The sequence below is a fragment of the Bos grunniens genome, chromosome 1 (genome assembly GCF_055505025.1).
Source record: "Bos grunniens cultivar Pamir isolate PY7600 chromosome 1, Bosgru_T2T1.0, whole genome shotgun sequence".
Lineage (NCBI taxonomy): Eukaryota > Metazoa > Chordata > Mammalia > Artiodactyla > Bovidae > Bos > Bos grunniens.
Genome location: NC_141165.1, coordinates 104,901,732 through 104,927,888, shown reverse-complemented (window position 1 = coordinate 104,927,888; position 26,157 = coordinate 104,901,732). Strand labels below are relative to the sequence as shown.

General features: G+C 39.3%; 1 protein-coding gene across 50 annotated transcripts in view; it reads left to right on the top strand.

Moving 5' to 3' along the window:
• The window catches only part of BBX (BBX high mobility group box domain containing), a 297,568-nt gene extending 276,059 nt beyond the window's left edge, over positions 1-21,509 (top strand). For 47 of the 50 annotated variants that reach the window (XM_086408179.1, XM_086408481.1, XM_086408360.1 and 44 more), the window contains 4 exons: positions 749-808; positions 8,860-9,057; positions 11,039-11,225; positions 15,677-21,509. In XM_086408179.1, the coding sequence (XP_086264305.1) occupies positions 749-808; positions 8,860-9,057; positions 11,039-11,225; positions 15,677-15,764 (533 nt within the window). In that variant the 3' untranslated portion in view covers positions 15,765-21,509. Of the gene's footprint in view, positions 1-748; positions 809-8,859; positions 9,166-11,038; positions 11,226-15,676 lie in introns of those variants that run through there. The other 3 variants (XM_086408500.1, XM_086408472.1, XM_086408489.1) reach the window with 2 other exon arrangements.
• Positions 21,510-26,157: the final 4,648 nt, after the last annotated feature.

Sequence of the window (26,157 nt, the reverse complement as noted above, 5' to 3'; positions counted from 1 at the left end):
CTTTACTCTGAGCATCGGTGTCATTGTCATGATCTGGATGGCCCTTGAACCTCTTCAGGGCTCATCTAAAGATTTCCCTCTCTACAGTTCAGGCCTCTGTTCTCTCACACAGAAGATAAATTTCCCCGTCTGGTTCAGTACAGCCACGTGTCCTGGAAGTCAGTCTTTCTCGAGCATCTCCTGCATGTCAGTGTCGTGACTGCCATGAGCCTGCTCATCCGATGCCCATTTGCATCCTACTTGCATGGCCAGATGTGGAGTCCTTCGTGTTTATGGAATGAGGCTTTAAATGCAGCTGTCTTCCGTGTGTAGACATACATGCCTGAGTGTTCCTGTGTGTGACCTTTTACTTATTGGGTTTTATTTTCACCTGCATTTCAGCCTCTTAGTTTTGTTTTATATGTTGGTATTTATTCTCTGCTTTCAGTGGAGAACTCTCTCTAGGTAAAATGTCAGCTTTTATCTTTATCTTTTAACCAATCTCGAGGTTAATCTCGATTAAAGTCATAGAAATTATCCAACAATGTTTTTATAAAATGCAAATTTGTTTACTTTTAATGCATTTCTGATACGGCCTAATTAGTTGGCAAATATGGTTTTGAGAGTTAAATAGTTGAAGTAAAATTCTGTTTCATTTGTGTTATAACGCTTTTTTATTGAGGTGGTTTTGTGGATTGTCTTATTTTTATAGTGTATGTGTCTGTACTAGGAGTAGAGGTTCATTTTCCTTTTCTGTTACTGCTTTTAGGAAGTGGGGATAAATGGTCAAGCAAGCAACTCTTCTTGGATGCCATTCACCCTACAGAAGGTAAAAGAAGCAATACTCATTGTATCGTTTCAGGTAGACTATGCTGGAAATGGCATAGTTTTTGTAGATTTAAAAAGACACCAATTTATACAGAATTAAGCAACAGCATTAGACCTGTTATTTTTTAATTTTGAGTTATTTTTAATTTTCAAATCAAAATTGATAGTTTTTTTGCTTTTTTAAATTTTTTAAATTATTAAAATATGATAACACTTTTACCAGAGACTTGGAAAAAACAAAACAAAATTACATACAGTTCCATTAGGTATTAACAATTATTTTTTAAGTAGATAAATTAAGACTCAGTTGGAGTTTCAATATCAAACTCTTAAAAATTAATTGAATGAATAGATAGAAAAGTAGGATATATTAGATCTGAAAAGCACTATGAACCAATTCAAAAGTGACAAAATTTTTATCTTACTAATGGTCAGGCTGTGGAGTTTAATTTGTGAAAGGGGGATTTTTAACCACAATAACCAGAAATTAGAGGGGTTTTTTTGTTTTTAACTTTGCTGCCTTGGGTTTTTAGTTGTGGCATGTGGTGCTGTGCGGGTTTAGTTGCTCCGTGGCATGTGGGATCTTAGTTCCCCAACCAGGGATTGAACCTGTGTCCCTTGTATTGCAAGGCAGATTCTTAACCACTGAGCCACCAGGGAAGTCCCAAATTAGAGGTTTCAAAACTGGAAATATTCAGTATTGCAGCTCACATTGCAAGAGGATGCTCTTGGGAAGTCCAATGGAGCAGCGCAGAGCTCTTCTGGAGGTGGGAGCCCTGCAGAAGTGATTCCTGACCTGGCCTTCCTCCCCAACCCACTGCCCAGTTCCTCTTGACTGTGATCAAAGGGAATGTCCCTGAGGCTTTTGGTAGCCAAAGAAAAGCCCCATATTGACTGGTAAATGTTAGAAGTGCAGATTTTATTTCAAATTTCCCACAGTCATATTTGTGACTTTATATAATTCCTCCTAAGTATTGAACTACAGGTAAATGAAGATTTTGTGGTGGGTAAAAAGCCATACGTCCATTCTTCCCACTGATACTCTTTTCCATTTAGATATTTTTAAAAAGCTGAACATTTTTCCAACGTGTCATGAGGAGTCACTTCATTTGAAAATTAGGAGAGATTTTCATGATGATCTTTGTGATTTACCCCTTTGGTTTATTTACTTATGGCTACAAAGGGGAACTTGATGAACAAGTCCATGTCTCTTGATTCCCAAAGGAATCAAGTAATATACTCTCATTCCTTTGTTGAAAGAGAAAAAATTAAAATACACACGTGGCCTAAACGTGTGTATTTTGTACACGTTTTATAAAAAAAAACACTCATTTTTAAATATATTTGTCAAAAATATTCAAATTTGAGTTCATCATTAACGTGAACTTTCGTTGTTTGGTTGGTACAGTTCACATGAACTGCATGTCTGCTTTTATGTCATTTTGCTTTTAGAGAAAATGCCAGCAATATGTCTCCTTTCTGACTTATTATTTCACATTCACAGCCTCTATAGAGTATCATTTCTGCACTTTGCTGGCAAACAACATGTGAATTGTTGTGCCACTCTCAGTATTAAATCCTACATCCCTAAATTGATATACATTCACACTTGTGTATTTTAAAAATATGTTCTGCACAGATTTGATAAACGTAAGGCACTGATGCACTATCAGAGGAATCTGAAAGAGGCATTTAAGACAATATTACTCTTTTCTTGAAATGATGCTGTTCTAAATATTTTAATTTTAAAACAGTGAAAACCCTACCTCATCTAAAAGGAGGTATCACAACATGTGCAGGGTGGTAAAAGAGCGAGTAAGTAAGAATTAGGGGATCTGATTCCTAATCCCAGACCTGCCACTAATGCGTGGTTTCTGGTAGGACAGACCCTTTAACCTCATAGGATTCACTCTCCACATTTGTTCTCTATTGTAGAATATGTTTGTTTAGGGGTGAAATAAATGAGAAGGCACAGTAATACATGAACTGTACATTTCATTTCCCCTCTAACACTTTGATGATTTTATTACTGTGATAACTTTAGTGAGTGGTATAATGCTGAAAATACCATATTCTGAACCCCTAAATTTCTGCCATTTGGAGGGCAGAAATGTAAATTAATTTTTAATCTTCTAGGCATCAAAAGGGTTTAGTTGGAAATATTTATTATCTTTGATATTTAATTATATTTATTATTAATGTGTATGGAATGAAACTTTGGCGAATAGGCACTGAAAATTGCATATCTTTTAGCATAGAGTGCAAATTCATTTTACATAGCCAGACAAAAAGGAATCAGATTGAGCCCTGGGAATTAACCAGTAATTTAAAGTGACTTTTTGTTGTTTATTTTTATAACATCCCCTCCATTTTATTGTTCAGGTGGTGACTATGTGATATGTGTCCACGTCATTCCTTGTTAAAACTTCATCTTGGAGATTATTATGAGGACAGAAAAAGGAAACCGTAATCAGGACAGTGTAGGCTATCCTGGGCAAAGGTTAGACAGACGTTAGAAGTTTGTAAACAGATGCCTATAAATGAAGTATTGATTCCACTGAGGCTACATATGCAGCTGTTAGCTGCTTCTGACTCTGTTAGATGACTTAAAGTTCACTGTCCTTTACTTACACTATCCTGAGTATAATTGACTGTGAATTTTCTCCCCTAAAATATTAGAAATTTTCAGGGGTTTAGTAGTCACATCTGAGGTTTAAATGCTAAGCTTATAATTTATAAGCATTTCCCCCATGCTTTTAAAATTCCAAATTGCTGAACCACTTCTTAAACTTGCAAATCATTAAAAAAAAAAAAGATTGTCTATAGGCTAGAATTCAAGATAAAATTTTCAGAAAAACCAAGGTGACCTCCCTCTGCCACTGTGTTTTCTTTCCACCAAGTTACAGTGTCATAAGTTCATGCTTAAGCTAGAGGTTTCTAATTGTAATAATATTGATGGGGATGATTACTACTTAATATTGTTTTATGTTTCCAGGGGGTTTTCACGTTTACTTTTTGCATAAATGAATCTTAACAGCAGCTCCAGTCAATTTAAGGAGACCTTATCAGCTTCAAATACCTGATAAGGAATTGAAGCCTGGCCAATGTAAACAGGAAGGGAAGAAACCGGCACCAAAGCACAGTGACCGCTACATTTTACATTTTTCAGGCATATCTGGGTAGCCCTCATTTGCTGGAATTATAAGTACTATCTTTTATAAGAAAAAAAAAGAAATCTCAGACTATGTATCTCCATAAAATTAGTTTCTGTGCACTATATAAATGTAATTACAGGGAAGAAAAGTCTAGTTTACAGTTAGATTTTTGAAATATCCACACAGTCAGGCTAACTTGATCTGTCTTCGTAAGTTCAGAGTAGTTGCTTTCTAACTTCAGCAGAGTCCCCCAGGGTCTTAGATAAGGCTCATTCATTTGACTCCTGTGTTCCATTTAGCTTTTGACTGCATTTTCAGCTCATGGGAGATTAACCCATGGCCGTGAGAGTCCAGATTTGGCTATAATAATTTCAGTGCAAGTGTGACTCCTGTAATTGGCATGTGAATTAATGACTCTGGAGCATTTTAATGGCCTCCTGGGGTAACAGTACAAGTGCGATGCTCCTTCACCAAAAAACTGACTCTACATTTTGGGAGCAGAGTTTGGAAAACAAGACAGTCTCTTATTGCCACATTCCTAATGTTACTCCAGGAATCAGCTCACATTATCACTCTCACATGATATGCTCAAAGTGTATTATGATTATTATGGAGTATAAAAAGCAGCTCTGTGGACTTGTTTTGCAGTGCTTGGGTAGGTTTGTGTGTTCAGTTACAAGCCCAAAGAGAAAATGACTAATTTGTTTTTAGAGGACAAAACCTTCCTTTTCTCACATTTCCATTAGTTTACGCAGGGGGAGGGGGAGGGGCAGGGGAAAGGAGCAATCTTGCTGTCTTGGTACAGGTCTTTGGGCTGTTCCCCTAAGCTTTTTTCATTTCTGTTTCTCACCACTGTTGACCTGAAACTAACAGACTGCCAGTTATTTCTCCAGCAAAGATGAGTATATTCTGGATCAGCAGAGAATTTAACTTTGGGGTGTGCAACCATGGTGTGCAAGCCCCCATATGTCAAAGGAAGGAGAGTTTTATAGAGGGGGAAAGAAACTGGGATTGGGAGGGCTATGGTAAATCAAGTGTGTGGCTTTTCATTGTATGAGTCCCAGCCAGGAAAGAAGAAAGGGCTTTCTTCCTGTTGGGCTCTACTATCATCACAAGGCTTGAGAGCTCCCCCTTCTGGTCTCGTGACTGTTTAATTGAGGTTTCTGTTGATTAATTTTCTTGCACCACTAAGCCTTTGTTTTGAATCTTGCAGGTTGGTGGGGAGGACAGTGTCTGTAAATCTAGATAAATTGTGTCCCAGTAGACCACAGTTTCTACATGTGTTCAGGGTTCCTGCCTGAGATCCTTTAACCAGCTAGTTGGAGAGGATGATAAAAATAGTTTCTCTTTGTTAATGTTGCTGGACTCAGATCTACTGTTCTGTCTCAAACAGCTGTAGTTGACTCTTGAACAGTCATTTCACCCCCCACTTCACCCCTTCAGTCAGAAATTCATGTGTAGCTTTACAGCTAGCCCTCTAGGCCCTGCGTATAAGCAGTTTTGCATCTGCAGATTAAACCAGCCGTGGGCTACATAGTACTGTAGTATGTATTAATGTAAAAATATCCACTTACAAGAGGACCTGTGTATTTCAAACTTGTGTTGTTCAAAGTTCAGCTGTACGTCTTTGACTTAGCTTTACCTGCTTTCCCCAATTCTTCTGTGTTAGGAAAGGGTTCTCCCTGAGCACTGACCCTGAAGACTGTCATCGGTCTAGGCCACCAGATAAGACAAGATGTTCTAGGGGTCACCCATGGGTCAGAGCATGGGACAGACTCACTCTGCCCTTTTCCTCTTAGCTACAGGAAGATCACATTACATGCCTTTTTTTTTTATATTGAAGTTTTTTCTTTTTTAAAAAAATTTTCTAATTTGCCTGTGTTGGGTCTTAACTGGCCTGTGAGCTCTTCATTGCAGCCCTTGGGCCTCTCAAGTTGCAGCACATGGACTTAGTTGCCCCGTGGCCTGTAGGATCTAGTTCCCGACCGGGGATAGAACCCACATCCCTTGCATTAGAGGGCAGATTCTTAACCACTGGACCACCAGGGAAGTCCCAGATGCCTTTTTCCAGTGTGGATGGTCTGCAGGCCCTGTGATTACTTTTCGATCTGACAGTGGTTTAGAGAAGACAGCGTCCGGAGAGGTGGCATTGCCTCCTTTGCAGTGATTTATGAGAACTTCTAGGGCGTTCTCCTTTTTTTCATCGTTCACTTGCCTACAGCCTGATTCATTCCTTTACTATTTCCCAGCCTCCCAATCCCTGTGACCCCATGGTCTACTGGTATCTTGTTGGCCACCTGCCTTTGACCCCGCGGCTCCTTGGCTGCTGGTGTCTGAGCGTCCCCTGGTCCCATTGCCTTTAAGGCCTGATTCACCTCCCATTTGCAAACCCTTTGCACCCATACCCTTGGCTTCTTCTGGAAACATATAGGAAAATGAGTAACCACTGAAAAGAAGTTAAAATATCTGAAGTCTCACTGAAAACAAAAAGCTGACAGTCAAGGGAGTCCCATAGTCAAGGCTCTCCCACAGCCTTGAGACACCGGAGCTGACTGGAGAAAACACCGCCAGGACCTTGATTCTAGGCTGTGTGGCAAAATGAAAAGAAGTTTCAGGCTGGATGAGAGGTAGTCTCATCCAGCTTCCATCTTTACATGAGGAAACTGAGACCCCTGGTCCCACAGTTAGTAAATTAAAAAGTCAAGAATAGAATCTTCAGGGACTGATATTTCCATTAGCCCCCTGTTGTTGCCATAGAAACCAGGTCATCTTTCCCAACCCTCTTAGCCCTTTTCTGGTGTCCATGCCTTTTCTCTGACCTTTTTGATTCTTTTCTTATACAAGCAGTAATTTGGATTTAATGCACCCTTCATCTTTGGAATCCTGCTACACCCTTATCTCCACAAGTTCTAGATTTTTCTGGGAAGAGGAAGAAAAAGAGAGCAGAGGTTAATGCTTTGTCTGGAAGGTCTATCTGTAATCCAGTGATCATACCAGAGATCACAAGTTTCCCCTTGTAGACAGAAGGGACAACTGATCGGCCTAGATAAGAAACTAGACTTTGAAGCTTATGAATATCCAATGACGTTATTGTAAACTCAGATTTTGGCTTCTTTATATAGGAGGCTTGAATTTCAGGGCTAATGCAGAGTCATGAAACACTTTTGGAGTGTTTCTAACCAAATTATCTTTTTGTTTTGCTGGTAGCTTTCATTGAAGTTTAAACTAAAAAAAAAATTTTTTTTAATGCATATATACCACCACTGGCCTATGTGAAGCTAACTGCAAAGTATCAATATTCCACAACTGACCTGATCAGATCTATAATTTAAAAGGAGCCTTCTTCCTAATTTTTAATTACTTGCTTGAAAAGATGTTTGGGAGCATTGCCAAATAGTTTTTGTTTGTTTGTTTGTTTGTTTTTAAGTAACTGTTATCTTAAGCCTGTCCACACACAGATGTCTATTATGCAATAATATAGCAAGACCAAGCCACAAATCATGATATGATTTCTGCTTTTTACATTGTTTCTCTTGATGTGATTGAAATGATATCCCACTTGTTTGGAATAGGAAGCCTGGTTTCAAATGCTTAAGGGCAAAATTGTTACTGATTTGTAGCCTCCTTTCTCAAGGCTGCACCTAAACCCATTAAGGGGCTACATTAAAATTTTTAAATGAAGCCTATATAAGTATTTATATCAATAAGTGCATTTTTTCACACCTTGAGTTATTTCTTGTGCTGTGTTCCTTTTATTTTAGCTTGTCTTTCTACATTACATTTACTGTGTTATTTCCAATGTCTGCCTTCTTATCCACCTTTTAATAAGCACCTGCAGATGCCCTCCAAGTTGATTTCCTGACCCACACTCCCCTTCTTTTTGTCAAAAACAGTTTCTAGAACTGTCTTAAGAGATTGGACAGTTAAAAATGGAAAGATGCCTCTTTCTCCCAGTCAGGAAACTTGACTACAAAGAAATACTCCTAAATGCTTTTTGTACTCATATCTGCATCTTCCTGTCTTAATTTAAATTAAAGGGGGAGGGAGAGGGATAGACTCCTAAGGAAATAAATAACGAAGAGACACAGCATTCCTGACCCATTTGAACTGGGAGCAAGGTCTTTGGTGGCAAATGTGTTCCTTACTCTTGACACAGTGACTAATAAGATACAAGTGCATGCTGTTAAGTGATTCGCTGATGTTACAATTAGAAAACCTGAAACTAACATTTCAGGGAATTCCGCTGACATGTACTTTATTAAATTATCTCCCTAAAGCACATTATCTTGTCCTTGAATTCTGCCAATGGGAGAGTTTCATTACGAGCTAGCTTCATCAGTGTTTGCCAGGTCCTTCTATTATGCACTCAGTATGCATAAAAGAAGATCAGGTCTCACAGACAATTTCTTTTCTCATCAGTCCAACCTGGAGGTTGAAAACAAATATAAGTGTAAATTTAAGAAGCACGTACTTAACCTCAGTATCCGCAGAAGGAAAGAAACTTCTTTTATCTGGTAGACTAGTCTCCAGACTAGCTGGTCAAAAGGATCTCAAATAGGGATCGTGGTCATGTGTGCGACTTGTCTGTTGGGACACAGTTTATTCATATTTACACACACTTATCCACCCCACAACCTGCAAGATCCAAACACTTAGAAAATGTTACTCCACTAGCCTCTTAGTACAGTATTCTGTTGGGGGTACAGAGGGTATCCTATTCTGTACTTAATATTTAAAGAAATATTTGCTTAAAATTATGGTCAATATTTCTTTTTTCCCTCAGTACTTTGAAAACTTTAAGTTCTCGTTCAAATAGGTCGGACATTTAGAAATGTTTCCTTCTACAAGTAACACTTGTGTTTTTGTGTGTAACTGTATATGGTTTGTCCTGTTGCAGCCATATTTTCAGAAGACAAAAACACCACAGAGCCTGCTTATAAGGTTAAAAATGCCCTATCCATTCCCAACACTCCAGAGCCAACAACAACTCAAGAACCCTTGGTGGGCAGCCAAAAGAGAAAAGCAAGGAAAACCAAGATCACACACCTTGTCAGGACAGCAGATGGCCGGGTGTCACCAGCAGGAGGCACTTTGGGTAAGAAAAGGAAGTGCTTAGACAGAAAGGACCGGAGCAAGCAAGGGGCCACCATGGCCTCAGTGGCCAGAAAGTGACTCTAAGCCAACTGTGGGTCCTCCCCGAAAAGTAGGTCTGCTCTGTGGGTTCTCTCTCCGGGTCTCCTTGAGAACTGGTTTCCTGCAGACTTCTAAACATACATGTTCTGGTCTCTGTGTTAAAATCATAGGTCTTTTCCCAAGAGCACATCCAGAATTCCTAGGAAGAAAAGGTAGCTTTTAGTACTGTTAGCTGCCCTGTCTTTCTCAGCTTGCACAACCACAGATTCTTATGTAAATTCCCAAAGATCTGAGACTTTTAAAAGTACTGGATGAATCTTAGTCCCTGGTTCACTATTTAAGTCATTACAAGCCGGATCATGAGGTATGTAAACCCCCGAATTAAGAAAGCAAGTATCCCACACATCCTATACAGCTGATTCAGACCACGAAAGGAGCCTGAGAATGCTTCTCGATTTATTGGTTCTCTAGGCTACTCGGTAACCAGATATTAACTTACAGTGAGTTTCTCCATTTTCATTTGTGGCCTGTGGTCTGTTTGCCGTGTGGCGGCCTCTGTGGGAATTGCCTCGAGGGACCCAGGTTAAGGAATGGTGTCGAGAGTGACACTGTGCTTCCCCCTCACGTCTTGGGGTGCTCCACCAGCAGAGCATTAGTGGTGTTAGCCGTTGCCTTTCTGCCTTTCAGTGCCTCCAGCATCTCATTCTATCAGTGCTGAAGGAGGTGTTCCCTCCTCTCCCCAGATCCAGTTTCCAGAAAAAGGTCAAAGGCCCATAGGAATGGACCTTAAAAAAAAATTCACTTAAAAAAAAATTTTAAGTGAATGATCTTTGAGGGTGATATTTATAAATATCTGATTTAGGTTAATCCAGTTGGTGGACTCATTGTATGGTAAGATAGAAATTAGAAGTCACTTAGTGGATTTTGTGCACCTGTGTTTTACATATGTGGATTGTTAAACCTTAAAGCATGTTAAAGACCCCTAGTTCTACTGTTATATAGGAAGTGAAGCTCACAGAGGTTGAATTTTGTTTCAGAATATATTGAACTACTAAGTGTAGAGTAAGGACTAGAATCTAGTTTTCCTGATAATTAGCCTAGAAGCTCTGCTCTCCTTCCTTATCCATTCTGGATTCTGTTCTGTCATTTTCATATTGTTTAAGTTGTTATAGCTTCTGCTTTGCTTGTAGGAGGAGTGAAAGGTTTTTAGAAAACATTCCCTTTTATGTGGAAAAGCATATAGCACTGTCATGTTCTAATATATGACATTTACAGCCTTTATCAGTTACTTTCTGTAGGTAAGCTGTTTTTTGAAAAATGATGAGGATTCCTCCCCCTCCTCCTCATCTGTAAGGGCTGCATAATGAAGTGCAATCATTTCCAGCCCGTGTATTGGTATAGCATTTCGGCCACCTCTTCACAAATACCAGAAGGCCCTTTGTCTCCCTTGCAGAAGGTCTTCAAAACAAACAAACAGTGTAGGATCTCACTGGGATTAGTTAGGCCATTCTAAGTATTGGTAACTCAGCATGCGTAGTAGGTGTGCTGTGGCGTCATCAGAGTATTTAGTCAGTTGAGTTTTGCAGGGCCATTTTACAGCATTCCTTGGCCCCTGTGCAGAAGTCCCTTGGGTTTTACTCTGACCAAGGCCCATTTTTCCCCTCTCTGTCCAAGACTGACCTATTCTTTGACCTTGGATAAAACACAGCTCCTCTGCTCGGCTTCAGGGCATAATGCTGCTTGTGGTTGCAGCTGAGCTCAATAAAAGTTTTATTCCCATGGAAGAAGAGATTCTGTAACAGCCTTAATATTCCATGGATGACAGAAGTGAGCAGGAAAGCATATTAGCTCATTTCACATTGTCTGGCACTGAGTTTTCTGTGTCCCTTCTCCGAAGAAAACAGAGCGATCCTCTCTCATGATGAATTTCCCTTCCGATGCAGATGACAAACCAAGGGAACAACTGCAGAGGAGTCTCCCTAAGGTGACTGAGACAGGCTGCAGTGATGAATGCTCACACAATAGGGAGGCCGCAGAGACGCGGAGCAGCACCCCAGAGATGCCGGCCGTGTCCGCCTTCTTCAGCCTTGCCGCACTGGCCGAAGTGGCCGCCATGGAGAACGTGCACAGGTTAGCGGTGGGAAGCCTCGCTGCCCTGAGGCCTGGGGGTCCCGTTCAGCTTTACCCCTTTCACAGAACATGGGTGGAGACCGTAACATGCAAACCCAGCTCATCCCTTCTGATGTGATTGGTGATACTTTCCACAATGACTGGGGTTCGGGAGACTATTGTTTACCATGTGTTTCTATTTAGCCGTGCGGGAAAATATAAGGGAGTACGCCAGCCAAGAATTTTACTTTGAATATAGTTTATTCTGTGACTAAGCTTCATTTCTGAAGAGTCCTGAGAGAGCAGAGAGCAGCAGTATTATCTAATCATTGGAGTTTTAGAGGCAAGTCTCAGACCTGGGTTTGAGTGCAGCGTCTGTCAGCTGAAAACTGTAAGGAAGACCTTGAGCAAGAGCATTCACTTCTCTGTCCTCTGTTTTTTCTTCTGTGCAATGGCTGTAAGTGGTTCTCCTTTCATAGAGATGTACTATAGAATAAATCTAGTGTCCCAGGCCTAGCATATGGCAACACCCCCACTGAGGATGGCGTCAGTGGTTCCAGCGGAAGAGAAATGTGTGGTTTGGGAAAAAGAGCATCTCACCATCTGACTCATGGCAGGCCCAAGGCCTGGATTTATCTTAAGCAACCTGTGTTTATTAGTCATTCATTTCTCTGGGCCTCAGTTTTCTCATCCTCCATTTAGCATAATGATATCCCCAAAGAATCACACAGTTGTAAGGAATCAGACGAGATCAGATGTGAAAGCCTTCTGAACTCAGTAAAGCCCCACAGAAAGTTATCAAGTTCTAAGTATATAATTGAGTGTTCTGCTATTTAAAGGAACATTTGGGAAGGTAAGAAAGTCTTTTGTAAATTCAGGTATTTCATATTTTTATTCAAAATGGATTACCCACAGATGAGTTCCTTTCTTAGGTTTTCAGTCTTCATCCCAGAAGTGCTTGAAATCCAGCCCAACTTCTTTACCCACCCACAATGGTCAGGCACCATTCTCTTTCATCTTTCATATCCAGGTTTAGGAAAGTTGCTCAGTCATGTCCAACTCTTTGCGACCCCATATAGTCCATGCAATTCTCCAGGCCAGAATACTGGAGTGGGTAACCTTTCCCTTCTCCAGTGGATCTTCCCAACCCAGGAATCAATCTCCTGCATTGCAGGTGGATTCTGCAGGTTTAGGAGGCCCTGATGAAAGTTTTCTTTGTGTCTTGCTCTTACCTATCATATTACAGTTCTAGTACTTCCTCACAAATAGCCTCTAGACATTTCCAAGAAGTCAAATTCCTTTTCATGTGTACACTGCAAGTGCCTAATAGCAAGTGAATGGTGACAGGCATTGTTAAAATCTGCTCAGGTCTCTGAGGGGGATAACACACAGACATTTCTCTGCTTGTGGCGTTTCACAGTCGAGCACAGAGGACAAACTCATAATGCATGCACAAAGAATTAAATATGTGCCTGCATGTTATTAAGTGCCCTCATAAATTGTGGAAATAAGAGGTCATATAAGAATTCAGTGGCGAGGGGGTCATAATTCAGAGCTCAGGAAGAGCGACCACACAGTCACCCTTGCTGGGCCATGACAGGTCACACCTCTGCACTGTTAACCTACACACCCCCACCCCTGCCCCCGTGGCTTGCGGTGCAGCAGAAAGCGGCAGCCTTTCCACTCCCACCTCTACCTCCCTTGCTGCCCTGTGTTCATGTGCAATTGCTTACTCCCATCCACATAAGCCCACTTCTTGCCTTTGCACATCCTCCTTCCCAGTGAACTTCTGCTCCTCCTTCAGTCTGTCTGTCCTTTGTCCTCGTCTCAGTCTTCCTCTGAAGTCCTGCACAATCTCTGTACACACCCCTCTTAGATCAGTTGCCACTCAGGGCTGTAGTTATTGTTTGATGTCTGCTTCCTTCCATTGCACTTTGAAAGCAAAGCACCAGTTTTATTCTCCATGTATATAACTTCCTTAGTTCCTGTTACATCAGGAATGACTGGACATATGGTCAAATGAATGAGTGACTACCCAAGTTATCTAAGAGGCACAGGAAAAAATGATTTGAGTAGAAGTTCTTCTTTTTGTTTAACACATCCCATTGGAAAGAATAATATTGCTTATTAGAGTTTTCACTATCAACATAACAAATGGTTAGTGTTCTTAACATCCAGAAAGACAGCTAGCTCCTCCTGGGGAATGTTAGTTGTAACTCTAGCCCTTACCTGTTAAAGCAGAGTTACCAGCCTTCCCTCCATGGACAGGCTTAACGTAATTGTACCTGGGTTGCACATTAATTAATTATTGCTTCAGGATCACCTAGTTCATAATTTAAAAGGTGGTCCACAGAGTTAGGGGTAAATATATATTACTTGCATTCTTGTCACAAGAAATCTTAATATTGGGTTCAGAAACCCAACATAGACAAACAGTTTTATAAACCACAGGAAGTAGGAAATTGAAATTAACCTTTGTTGAGAGCCTATTTATTTACTAGAAATTTTATAAGAACAGAAGCTCATTAAATTTATTCTTAAAATTAGCTCTGCCAGGTGCATCTTTTTTAGTTACATTTGAATGATGGTACAGGCAGTTAATTAACTCGCCAACAGCACACAGCTAAACCAAGTCAGGATCTGAATCCAAGTCTTTGAACCCCTGTGTCTTAGCATTTGCTCAAGAATGCTGCTTATGCAAGCATCCGTCCTGTCCTAGAGAGTCCTGAGGAATGTCATTTGACCTGCCCCTGGGAACCGGAGCCACCTCTTGGTGGCAGCCACATCATACCTCTACTTGGGCTCAGTAGTCAAGAATCTGCTTGCCCATGCAGGAGATGGGGGAGATGTGGGTTTGATCCCTGGGTCAGGAAGATGCCCTGGAGTAGGAAATGGCAACCCACTCCAGTATTCTTGCCTGGAATATTCCATGGACAGAGGAGCCTGGGAATCTACAGTCCATGGGGTCACAAAGAATCGGACATGACTGAGCGACTGAGCGTGCACGTGCACACACAAGCTGGGCTATCAACCCAATTTCTCTCTCCCCCTTGGTGTCTTTTTTTTTTTACTGTACTCTTCATCTTTCACTTTTTTTCTTTGTATGTTGCCTTTTCCAATACTTATTAAAATATTTTTGGCTTTTGTAGTATTGTTACATATTCAATCTTAAAAGTAAATACCATTTTAATTTCATCTTTCTTGAACAAAGAGTTGGACATATTGAACAGTTGGTTCTTAAGCATCCCCACATGAATAAACAGATTAATCCAGAGGTTTGATTATAACACGTTTTGTTTTTCTAAAAAATTCCTATATCTTAAGATAACTGATCATTAGATTCTGAAATCCCAAAATGTTGCATTTATAGATATCTATATTAATTTTCTTTTTTGTGCACCAAGAGAAAGAAACTTGGATATAGTTATGGAGAGACACAGTTTGAATTTTAAAATTGCTCTCTTATTTCGCATAAGCTAAAGATACTGTATTAAAGTGGTCAATCCAGTGAAGACATTGCTGCATGCCCCCGTATTTTCAGCGGTGCATCTGCCTTACTGAGGCTCGAGAAGCCTGTTAGGAAATGTCACAGATGTGCCCCATCCTGTCTTTTTAGAATGAGAGGCTCTGTAGACTCTACCAAGAAATGTTCTTGTAACCATGAAGCAAGTGGCATTTTTCTTCCTACTCATTAAAAAAAAATAAAAATAAACTATTTGATGTAGATCCAATCCAAATGATAAGCATTTCCATGAATTTTTAACGTCTTGTCTAGAGTTCTTTCTCCATATGTGTAGATTTTGGCTCAAGATGACTGAATTTTCTCACACACTGAAATTCAGAGTTGGTCCTCCCCTTCTTCCCTGTACACTCTCCCTCCATATGCCTTTGAGACTTCTCTTTCATGAGGAGAGCATCACTGTTTTCTTTTCATTCATTTTTCAGTCACAGTTCACCTCTCTTTGCAGAGGCCGACCCTTTTATTGGCCTTAAATTTTGAAATTGGGCCTATTATTGTATACCAAGAAATGAGTCTGAAGGTTATCAGTTAGTATAGGATAGCCTCCCCCTTGGTCAAGTCAAGGAAAGGAATGTGTTCTTTTTTAGTATAAGAAGATCCAAAGGAACATTGCCATCCTGAAACCATCACCCTTGACTGAAAGTTTTCTACTTCTTAGGTAATTTCCCCAAATTTGTTGGTGCCTCGGGTTTTATCTCTACATAGCGGAGGTGCTTATTTGAGGGCAGAGAGTGTTGTTGAGTTGTGTGAGAGGAATTGAGATAAGAAACCCTTAAAAAAGAAACATAAAGATGCTTTAAAGCAGTTTTAATTAAAAGGCATAAGTAGTATAGCAGTAGCATCTGTTAAACAAGATATATTGGAAAGCGTTTGTTGGTCATTCATCATCCTCTCTTATTTCTAATAACATACTCTCAATAAGTGATTTCTCTCTTTTCCTCTTGTTTTACAGAGGTCAGAGGTCAACTCCACTCACCCATGATGGACAGCCAAAAGAAATGCCACAGGCTCCTGTACTTATTTCCTGCGCTGACCAGTGAAGCGCCCTTTAATTGTAAAACATTGTGCTTTACCTACTACCCTAGCCTTGTCTTTACCGAGGGATGCTAGTGAGTCCATGTGGTGGAAAATAGACTGCAAACAAGTGCTTGTTGCCCTCCATGGCCCAGATTCACTTGAAGCAGAAGTTGGCACCCTGGGCCAGTTTTGTTCTCTCAGAACCCAGAATCTTTGAGGGTGATGTGATCTGTCTGATGCTGAGCAGAAACAGGATGATCTAGAGCTTTGCTTTCTATTGAAGGCTTTTGATGGTAACAGGTGGTAACTTGGTAAAAGGCTGCCTTTACTGTAGCTCATCCAGCATCTCTTTTACCAACCAGAGAGTGTGAAACTAGTTTCATATATTACCTAGTTATTCTTTCAAAACAAAAACAAAAAAACAACAAAAAAAGCAAAAACTGACGCACTGCACTAGTTATTATTAGATATTCCTAGTCTTTTTTGTACATGGAGATTTAAGTTCTAAGATGGTTTATATAATAGGTTATACCTACATTTATATTGTAGAATAATATTAAAATGCCTGTTCAAAGACTCCCAAGCAGCAGGGGCAGGCAGATGTACCATTGTTAGCGGTGTATGCTCGGCCTCGTGGTCCCTATATCCTGCACTTTTATATTTGCCACCAGAGTGGTAGTTTGCTGGCAAAAAGAGAAAGAGAGGAAAAAAAAAATTACAATTCTTGCAAGCTGAATTTTTTTTTTTTTTCTTAGCCTTGAGTGACCAAGAAGAATTTGCTTGGGGCAAATTGTGGCAAATATTTTCCCAGACAGGGGAAAAGTCCTGCAGATTACAAATGTTTTCATGCCTTGAGGATTCTTTTTATTTTCTACACAGGGGTCTGAGTAACCAATGGATTGTTCATACAGACAAACAAAAAAAAAAAACTATTATTCAGAAGTGACCTTAGTATTAACTTCACTATTCTGAACACATTGAAGACACTCACCTCATGTGGACTTTGAGCTACAGACCTTTTACATCCATCCCAGACAGACTGGACGGGTAGCAATTGCTATGCACAGCCTAATTGGCACAGCAGGTTTTTAGAGCCATTTTGAGTTTTTGTGATTACGGAGGTATTGAGTTAAATGGTGAGGGAGGTGTGCCTGACCACAGTGGGACTCGCAGTCATAGATCCACCTGCAAGTTTCCTGCTTCTTTTTTGTGTTTTGTTGCTTTTGAACAGAAAACCAACCATACATATGCCAGTGCCAAGTGGATTAACTGGCTTAGAACATCCAGCATATTGACTCCACCGCCTGACGTTCACAGTGTCTTGTTTCTTAGCAACAGATGCAAAGTGATAAATCAGAATTAGTCGGCGGCTACACATTTTACAGGGTATTTGTTCCATAGCACAAAGTATTTCCCCACTCTTGCATCACAGCACAAACTACCAAATTTTAATTATTGGATTCCAGCAATAATTTTTATTGGTTTTCAAACTGGCGGAATTTTGATAGTGTTAGTTCGAGTTTGAAGCTTTTGAATTAGCTCTCTAAATGGTGACCGTTTACAAGGTTTTATCTAGCTTTCTTATTTATACTTGACTGAATTGTAATGAAGACTTTTTTTTCTAATCGTAATTTGACCTAATAGCCATACAAAAAATGACTCTATTAGTACTGACTAGGTTTAGCTTTTCACGGTTGTAGATACTACTTCAGTTTCGGTGCTGGAAAATATGTACACCATACTAACAGAATTGAAAAAGGATAGAGAGAATGGGGGTTTTTCTTTAAAGCAGTTAAAGAGGGCAGCAGAACTTTGGAATGGTGTCCTCAAAAATACATATTCTTTGTGAACATGGAGGGAGATGGAAGTAGTAAGTAAGGTTAATCAGAGATTAAAAACTTAACCCCATTCACATAGACATAAATCAGGTGAGCAGCCCCAGATTTTAGCATAATGTTTTTACTATGATGCTGTTTTATTAATATTTTCTAAATTTCAAAACACAAAGTAAATGTTTAAAAATTGCTGGGTCCTAGTGTTGGTGGCTGTTGGAGTCTTTGGCCCACTTGCTAGCAGTGATGTAAAAATTATTAGCTAAAATCCAAAAACAATTAAAAATCAAAAAATTTTTGGTGCAGAACATGCACCTTGACAATGGTACTAACTTATTATTCTCTAGAACACGTTAGAATTGATCTATTTTTGCCAGAGCCCCCTCCTTCCTTCCAGTCCTCCGATTACATTTCACTAGAGTTCCTTAAGAGATTGCTGTATATTCATGGGACCTTTTTTTAAAAAGAAGCGAAACAAATGATTACTTTTTTCTATGTGATTAATATATCTTACTTGATCTGCTTTTCCTAAACCTCAGTGGCTTTTCCCTTAGGCAGGGGTGGGGGTGGAGGGCAACCTACTGGATATGACTGTTTTCAGATACTTTAAAAAAAAAACTTTTTGTAGAAATGCTTAATTTTTAAGCGGTTAGGCACTGAGAGTAGCAGAAATCCTGCAAAGCTTTATAGTCCTCTAGACACTCGCCTTGTTGTTTCTCTGAGCAAAGTCTTGATTTCAATAATAGTGCTTTTCTCATGCCCTGAATCCACTGGAGAAGGGTGTTGGTGTTTTCAGGTAATAACATTTGTTAGCACAAGTATTTCAGACCAACATGTAGTAACCCTCCCCCCATTTATCATTTTCATTTCACTTCTTGCATTCTTTTTTATTTTGGAAAATCATATTGCTATGGTGTGTACCTTAATCTGCCAGCAAACACCATCTACACTAACATTTGTCCCACAAGCATCCTCGAGAAAAAGTTGTTGCACCTTATGTATATCTCAAGCAAACCAAAATATGATGCTCTTCTGCTTTGTTTTATTCTAAATTGTTGTATCATATCTTTCTGAAACCATTCTGAATCTAGTTGAAATTATCAATATTTATGCTTTTAACCTTAATTTCTGGATTCAAACCTGTATATAAATCTTTTGAAAAACAAAAAAAAATTGTCCTAGCCCTTCTCTGTAATGCTGGAAGTGGATGATCAGTCTCAGATGGAGACGCAGTACTGATCCAGTTTTCTTTAGCCTTTTATTTATTTAGTTATTCTGGGTATTTTCCTATGTAATTTTGAAGTGTGTAGAGTATATAATAGTAACTGAAGCTACAGCTCCAAGAAGCTGGGTGGAAAGGAAGAAAATACTGTAAGACATCCTTTTTAAGTTTTTATTTGTTTGGATAACTATACTGAGATAAGGAAAAAGAAAAATGTCCTACAGCTACATTGAAGATACAGGTTCTTAACCCCAAATTAAGTTAGTTCCCAGATTTTAGATCAAAGTTGCTAATTAATTAAAGCCCCCTTTTTTATAAAGGATATGTCATACTCTCATAATCCTGACAGTCTTTTCCCCTCAAGTATTGGAAATATATTTATTTAATTCCATCAGATGAGCTTTCTACCAATGCCCCCTCAAACCCATGTTGAACTCATCCCCATGTTATCACTGTTATTCTAGTTCCTGCCATTAAAACTGCTGCAGAGGAAAAAAGTGATGGAACACTATGAACAAAAAGGAGCATTTGAACTAGTCTGTTTATTCAGAATCCAACTTGTTTAATCCCCGTCGTTCTCTTATCAAGTCAGATGCTACCCTGACTGAGTCCTAGAAAATTTTGTTTGCACTCTGTAGTCTTTGGCTCATCATATGGAAATGTTTGCACCTATGTAAAATCTCAAGCAAATTGTAAATCGATAACAGCACTAGGAGTAAGCTGAAAACCGAATGACATGTTTTGTTTATGCAGCACGGGGTGAGGGCTGGGGGTTATCAAGGAAGTCTGTTCCAAGTTTGGCGTTTGGCATTAATGTGAAGCAGTGGGACCATGCTGCCTGCTAACTACTGTACGAATCCTCTGTGTCCTGAAGACCAGCAGCTGGAGGCCAGCATCCATACAGCAAAGGGGAAACAGCGCCACTTCACCGGGGAAAAGGAATTCATGCAAGGCCTGTAGTCATCATTTGTAAAGGGAGAGTCGGGGTGTGCGCAATGCTGTGAGGAGGCTCACCTTTGATTGCAGTGCTCCACAGAGCCCTCAGATAAGGCCAACCCTAATGGGCTACCTCGGCTTTAACAGTTAATTTCAGTAAGTCCTGTTTCCAAAGTTTGTCTTTTTTTTGCTTCCACTTTCAGTGCCACTATTTTCCACTGCAGTGTTTAGACTCGCAAACCACCTTCTCCAGAGAGAACAATGTGTTGCTGAAAATGGGCAGCAGAAGCCAATGCTTTTACATTTGACCTGCAAAGTATTCAGAGTGACTGCTAGGTGGGAATTAAAATTTAGCCTTCCCCACATAGGACCTTGTTTTTGCACCTTGTAAAGAGTGTACTAATTGTTAATTAGGTGTTGCTTTTATTTATACAAGTATTCCCAAAGAATTAGATTTGGATTTTGTTTTTATTGGAGTTTGGGGATTTTTTTTTTTAAAGTATCTTATTTAGATCGACTAACATCATACTTAAAATATAAAAAAAAGAAACAGTTTTCAGTTCATCTTAACAGATCTGTCTGGTGAAGTAGTCAGGATTTGATGGACTGCTTTACTTTCATTTTGGAAACGATAGTGAAGTTTAGTACACCCCATATTACATAATCCTGTCCTTTTCACTGGTGACATCATCTTCCTCACATGATAGAAAAAGAAGCAACAAAAGAGTAAACAAGGCAGATCCGCTTGATTCCCCTCACACACCTTCATCCATGCGTTCCTTAAAAATGCATAAATACACATTTTCTTCACACATACAAAAAAGCTTCCTCTCATGGCCAAATTGTATTTGTGGTGGTATGATTTATACTAATAATTGAAAAGAAACCTTGTGCTTAGAACTTTGCTGGCCACTGTTTTCTTGTTGCAGCCAGTGGTCAAAATTGATCCTGCCCTTAAATTGATTTTTATGCACAGAACCTAGTTATTGTGAACATTACTACTCTTTCCAAAGATTTTCTAATAACTTGGGCCAGAAGTGGTTACCGAGTAACACAGACCTAATTCAATGCCTCCATGCCCTCCCTCCGCACAGCAAATCTTACCTCACAAGCTCTAACCTAAATCACAGAGGCGCATGTTTCACAGACGAACAGTGACCTTCCTTTGCCGCCCCGGAGGGGTGGTCACGTCCCCTGCCACCTCACGTTAGTGCCTCAGCTCCTAGCAGCAGAACTGGGGGAGGGGAGGTTTGTGATCTGGAGCTCAGCATATGCTTGGCAACATTTTTCTCATTTCATTAGCACTAAACAAGTCTTGCTCTCAGGAATTTGTCAGAAAGGAATAAAAACCACCTGAGATTCCACATACCAGATTATGAACTTTTCTTACAGGTTTGAATTGCTTACTTACCTGTCAAAAATTAACCACAGCTTCATTTGACCACCGGATCTTAAGTCTGTTGACAGTTTTCAGCATGACCGAATCGCTCATTTTTTTGCTTTCAGAAATTGGCTTGGTTCTCTTTAGAGTTGGTGTAAACATGCCATGTAATAAATGATTTCCACTTAATGGTACAACAGAATTATTGCTTTCTTAGATGTATGTGTAGTAAGAGTCAATATACACATTTATATAATTTCTTTCTTCAAAATCTTATACTTAATTTGATATTTCTAAAAATTGCACATGTAAGTCATGTGTATAACATGCTAAAGTACTTTAACTGTGATCTTAAAACTGAATAAAAATATTTAATAAAAATTTGAAATATTTTAAAGATATTATTTAAATATATATATATATATTTTTTTTTTTTTTTTGGTTCAAACTACTGACCATCATGTATATGCCTTCAGTATACCATTTCCACTAAAAACTAGTAAGGAAAATACTTTAATACAAGTTAAGACCTCTCAGCTATTTTAGAATGTCATATGACGGTCTCCTCGAAACTCTACCTGAGATCCACCACTGTCTGAGCAGCCTTGGTTGCTTTCCCTAACATGCAGAGCAGAGGTCATCCCTACAGAAGGAAGAACGCTTCAGTCCACGTGCAGAAGAGCCGCCTTGGAAAGTGTGACCTAAGCACACTGTCTTTCCCCGAACCAGTATAATGATTGGAATAGTATCATTAAGACAGTAGTATAAACACAGACCTCAACTTTGCTGAATAGGATGTTCCTGAGACCTAAAACCTTGGCTATCCTGGGTTGTGTTTTTTTTAACCCTTTGGAATGGCACATGAGTCCACATGAGCACAAACGGTATAAATATTGGGTTGGCCAAATGGTTCATTTCTGTTTTTCTATAACATGGAAAAACCCAAATAGACTTTTTGGCCAACCCAAATCCATATATAGTATGATTATGTCACAGCTGTTTGCATTCAGACAGATTGGGCTCCAAAGTGTGGGTCCACCCATTTACCACTAGGTTTCTTAACCTCCCTGAATCACACTTCACTTACCTAAATGATGGTAATAATACCTTCTTAACACCACTACTGGGATAAAAAGGCAATATATATGAATATGTTGGTGTGGGGCATTGTAACAGAAATGCCCATTAAGTGGTAATTGTTACCTATATTTATTCCAGCTTGAACGTTGATATGTTGGTGTATTCAAAGGAGATGCTAAGTATAACTTAATCTTCAAAATGAACTTCTAAGGCCCTGATAACCTTGGGGTAAGGTGTTTCAGGAGATTTCACATAATAATAGGTTAATTTCACATAGCTAATTCATACTTGTGTATGTAGTACTGTTAAGATTTTTCTATAAGATCAGTCTGCCTAATGAATTATATTTTCTAATACTCAGTGCACTTCCTTTGCATTATCGAGAATAAAGTATATTAGGGGGAATACCATGCCAAAGAATATAAGTTGAGTTAGAAAAAAGGATGACAATATACCCATGTGTGTGGTTTTATGATCCTACATATATAATTACATCTGTCCTTTTGCGTAGAACGTGAAATTTGTTGAAAGGAACAGTAACATGGTTCTTACCAGTAAAAGCTAAAACTAATACTACATTGCATGCAAACTGAATGAAGGTAAAATTGTTAATCACAATGTATCAGAAACCTCACCTTTTTGAAATACGGAAATTTTCAAATAGATGCAAAGGCAGAGAAGTTAGCATATTGAATTCCATGTGCCCATCACCCTGCATCAAGTACCGGTATGTCCTCAGTTCCTGTTTCATCTGTATTTCACCCATTTTCCACCATTTCATTCCCCAACTGAGATATGCATATCCCAGAAGTGTGATTTCATGTATAAATACTTCAGATACAGTCTTTAAAAGCAAATATTTTGATATACACAAATATTCATTCTATGTATCACCTCACAATTCAAAAAGTATGTTTTTTGTCCAAAGCAAAAGAAATCCATGACCCACGCGGTGCTGAAGTGAAGGTCATTTGAAATTTAAAAAACACTGGGTACCTCTGAACTTGACCTTTGTAAATTTACACTCTCTAAGCAGATTTTAGTAATCAAAGATGGCTTTTCATAACATGTTATTTATTTAGGTCATGCTTTCTATGATTTTTTTTCTAGTTAATGTCAAAAAAGGCCCAAATGCTAAAACTTACAACCATATAAAACTTTTATTAACTTCTATGTCCTTTACATTTCCCTGAAACCCTATCCCCACTACATTTTCTCTCCCAGACTTGTAAGGGAAAAGTAGAGACAAAATTTTCGATCAACTTTAGAAGGCAGGTTCCCAAAGACTTAAAAAATCTGCAATCCTAGGTCAACAGGCCAGAAATTAAAGCATAAAGTGAAATCCTTTGCTGGAAGACATAAAATTATAATTCCTACTTTAAGGCTCAGCTACTTGGAGATTCCTTACCCTAGAGAATTTCACAAAAGGTCATTTTGTCTCTGGATTGTGTATTGCAGAGTCAGACGAAAAAATGGGGATTGAAAGTTTCTTGAGAACGATGGAGAATGAAAGGGAGAGAGGGAAAGCTCATACAAACAGGTCTTTAAACGTTCAGTGTCTAAAAGTGGTTTTAAAGCCAAAATCAAAATGGTTTTAATGCCAGAGTGGAAATACTCCCAAGAAATATACTTGAGTATGTCTTGATTTTTTTCTACTATTGGACATCATATCTGTTGTGCTTATGAAAGACATATTAAACATAAAAATTCTTATCTTCCAGAAATAAAATATGAAGGCACTGAAAATACATTAAAAGCAGTATACTTAGTAGATGCAAAAATAGCTAATAATTTGCTATCTAATATGAAGCATTTGTTTGAAATATATTGAATAGAAAAGCAATACTGATATAATTAAAAATTTTTTCCCTCCAAGATACAATCTTTGAGATGAATACTGGAGAAATTTAGATGACCTTTTATAAAATAACTTAAAATTTTTACTTCTCCCATTGCTGTATCTTGGCTTAGGTATTTATAGCTGTGTATTAAAAATAAAAGATATTTTTGACAAGTTCTCAAAAACTGAACCCTTCTTGTAAGTAGAATATGAAGTATTTAACACATGGAAGCCCAGCCTCACCTACATTAAAACTGTATTGCATGTCAGTCAAAATCAAAACTGTGTTGTTAGAATAAATACAATAGAATTACAAACAGTATACAGTATACATACAAAAATTACATACAATGTGCACATACAATGTGCAATTTTTATTTATAAAAATAAATATAATAAAAGCAGTGCTTCATCTACTTCTCTGTTTCAAAACCCATAAAAATTAGTTCACCTGACTTGTTTTAGCTCCAAAAGAGTTTTCTACCCATATGGTATGTCCATTAAATTGCTGTCATGCTCTCCAACAATCCAGTCATTCCTCAGTTCTGTGATGGATGCCTGCTGTTGGAGCTGCTAAGCACCAACAAGGCTTGAGGGTGTGTGGTCTACTGGGGTTAGAATTGGTCCACTGAAATGCAATACAAATGAACTTGGGCATGGACAACAAACAGCAAGAAGTTACATACAAATTCATGCGAAACTTGATTATCTGCATTTTGAAGAATAAGAAAGAAAATGGGTGTTTGATGCTGTTCTACTTTTTTTTTTTTAATGGCATGTGGGATCTTAGTTCCCCACCAGGGATTGAAACTGTGCCCCCTGCAATGGAATCACAGTCTTAACCACTGGAGAGTGAGTGTTAGTCACTCAGTTGTGTCTGACTCTGCGAACTCATGCCCATTGCCCGCCAGGCTCCTCTGTCCTTGGGATTCTCCAGGCAGGAATACTGGAGTGAGTAGCCATTCCCTTCTCCAGGGGATCTTCCCAACCCAGGGATTTTGCAAATCTGGGTCTCCTACGTTGCAGACAGATTCTTTACAATCTGAGCCACCTGGGAACTTCATAATCTGCATTCTGAAGACTAAGAAAATGGGTGTGTGGTACTGTTGTGTGTTTTTTTTTTTTAATGGCATGTGGGATCTTAGTTTCCCCACCAAGGTTTGAAACTGCCCCTGCAGTGGAAGCACAGATTCAACCACTGGACCAGCAGGGAATTCCCTGTTCTACTTTGAAAGAATAAAATTCTTTTAATTTATCAGATCTCTGAGGAAGATTCATGTTACAGCATATAATGTATGTCCCAGGGTATGGAACCTCCCAGCTACACTGATTCCAGAACTGATGTGCAGTTAGAAAGCACATAAACAGCCTTGGCACAATGACCTAAGGATACCAGAAATCGTAGGGTCGAGAAGCACAGTTTAAGCAGTCAGCCTTCAGTTCAGTTCAGTTCAGTTGCTCAGTTGTGTCCAACTCTGCGACCCCATGAATCGCAGTACGGCAGGCCTCCCTGTCCATCACCAACTCCCAGAGTTCACCCAAACTCATGTCCATCGAGTCGGTGATGCCATCCAGCCATCTCATCCTCTGTCGTCCCCTTCTCCTCCTGCCCCCAATCCCTCCCAGCATCAGGGTCTTTTCCAATCAGTCGACTCTTCACATGAGGTGGCCAAAGTATTGGAGTTTCAGCTTCAGCATCAGTGCTTCCAGTGAACACCCAGGACTGGTCTCCTCTAGGATGGAGTGGTTGGATCTCCTTGCAGTCCTTAGGGTTGGAGAACTGATTGCTTTAGGGTTAGAGGAGTGATCCTGGAGCCAGATAGTAGGGTTCCCTCACTTTCTTTTCCTTCTTGCTGGGCTGTGTATCTTTTTCCCGCCTGAGTCCCTGCTCTTGCATCTTGCTAAAACAGCACATCTTCCCACTTCCACACTGTCCACTCACAAAAGCTGTTTTCTCTTTTCCCCTTCTTTCTTCCCCACTGAGAATATCTTTAAGGTTTTTATGGCTGGGTGAGTGACTGAACAAATGCCTTTCTCCATGGGTCTATTGGGAAAAAATTCTCATTTTTAATGTGTTCTGCCACCATTTCAATTTGGATCTCAATTGGGCAAGTGAATCTTTTGC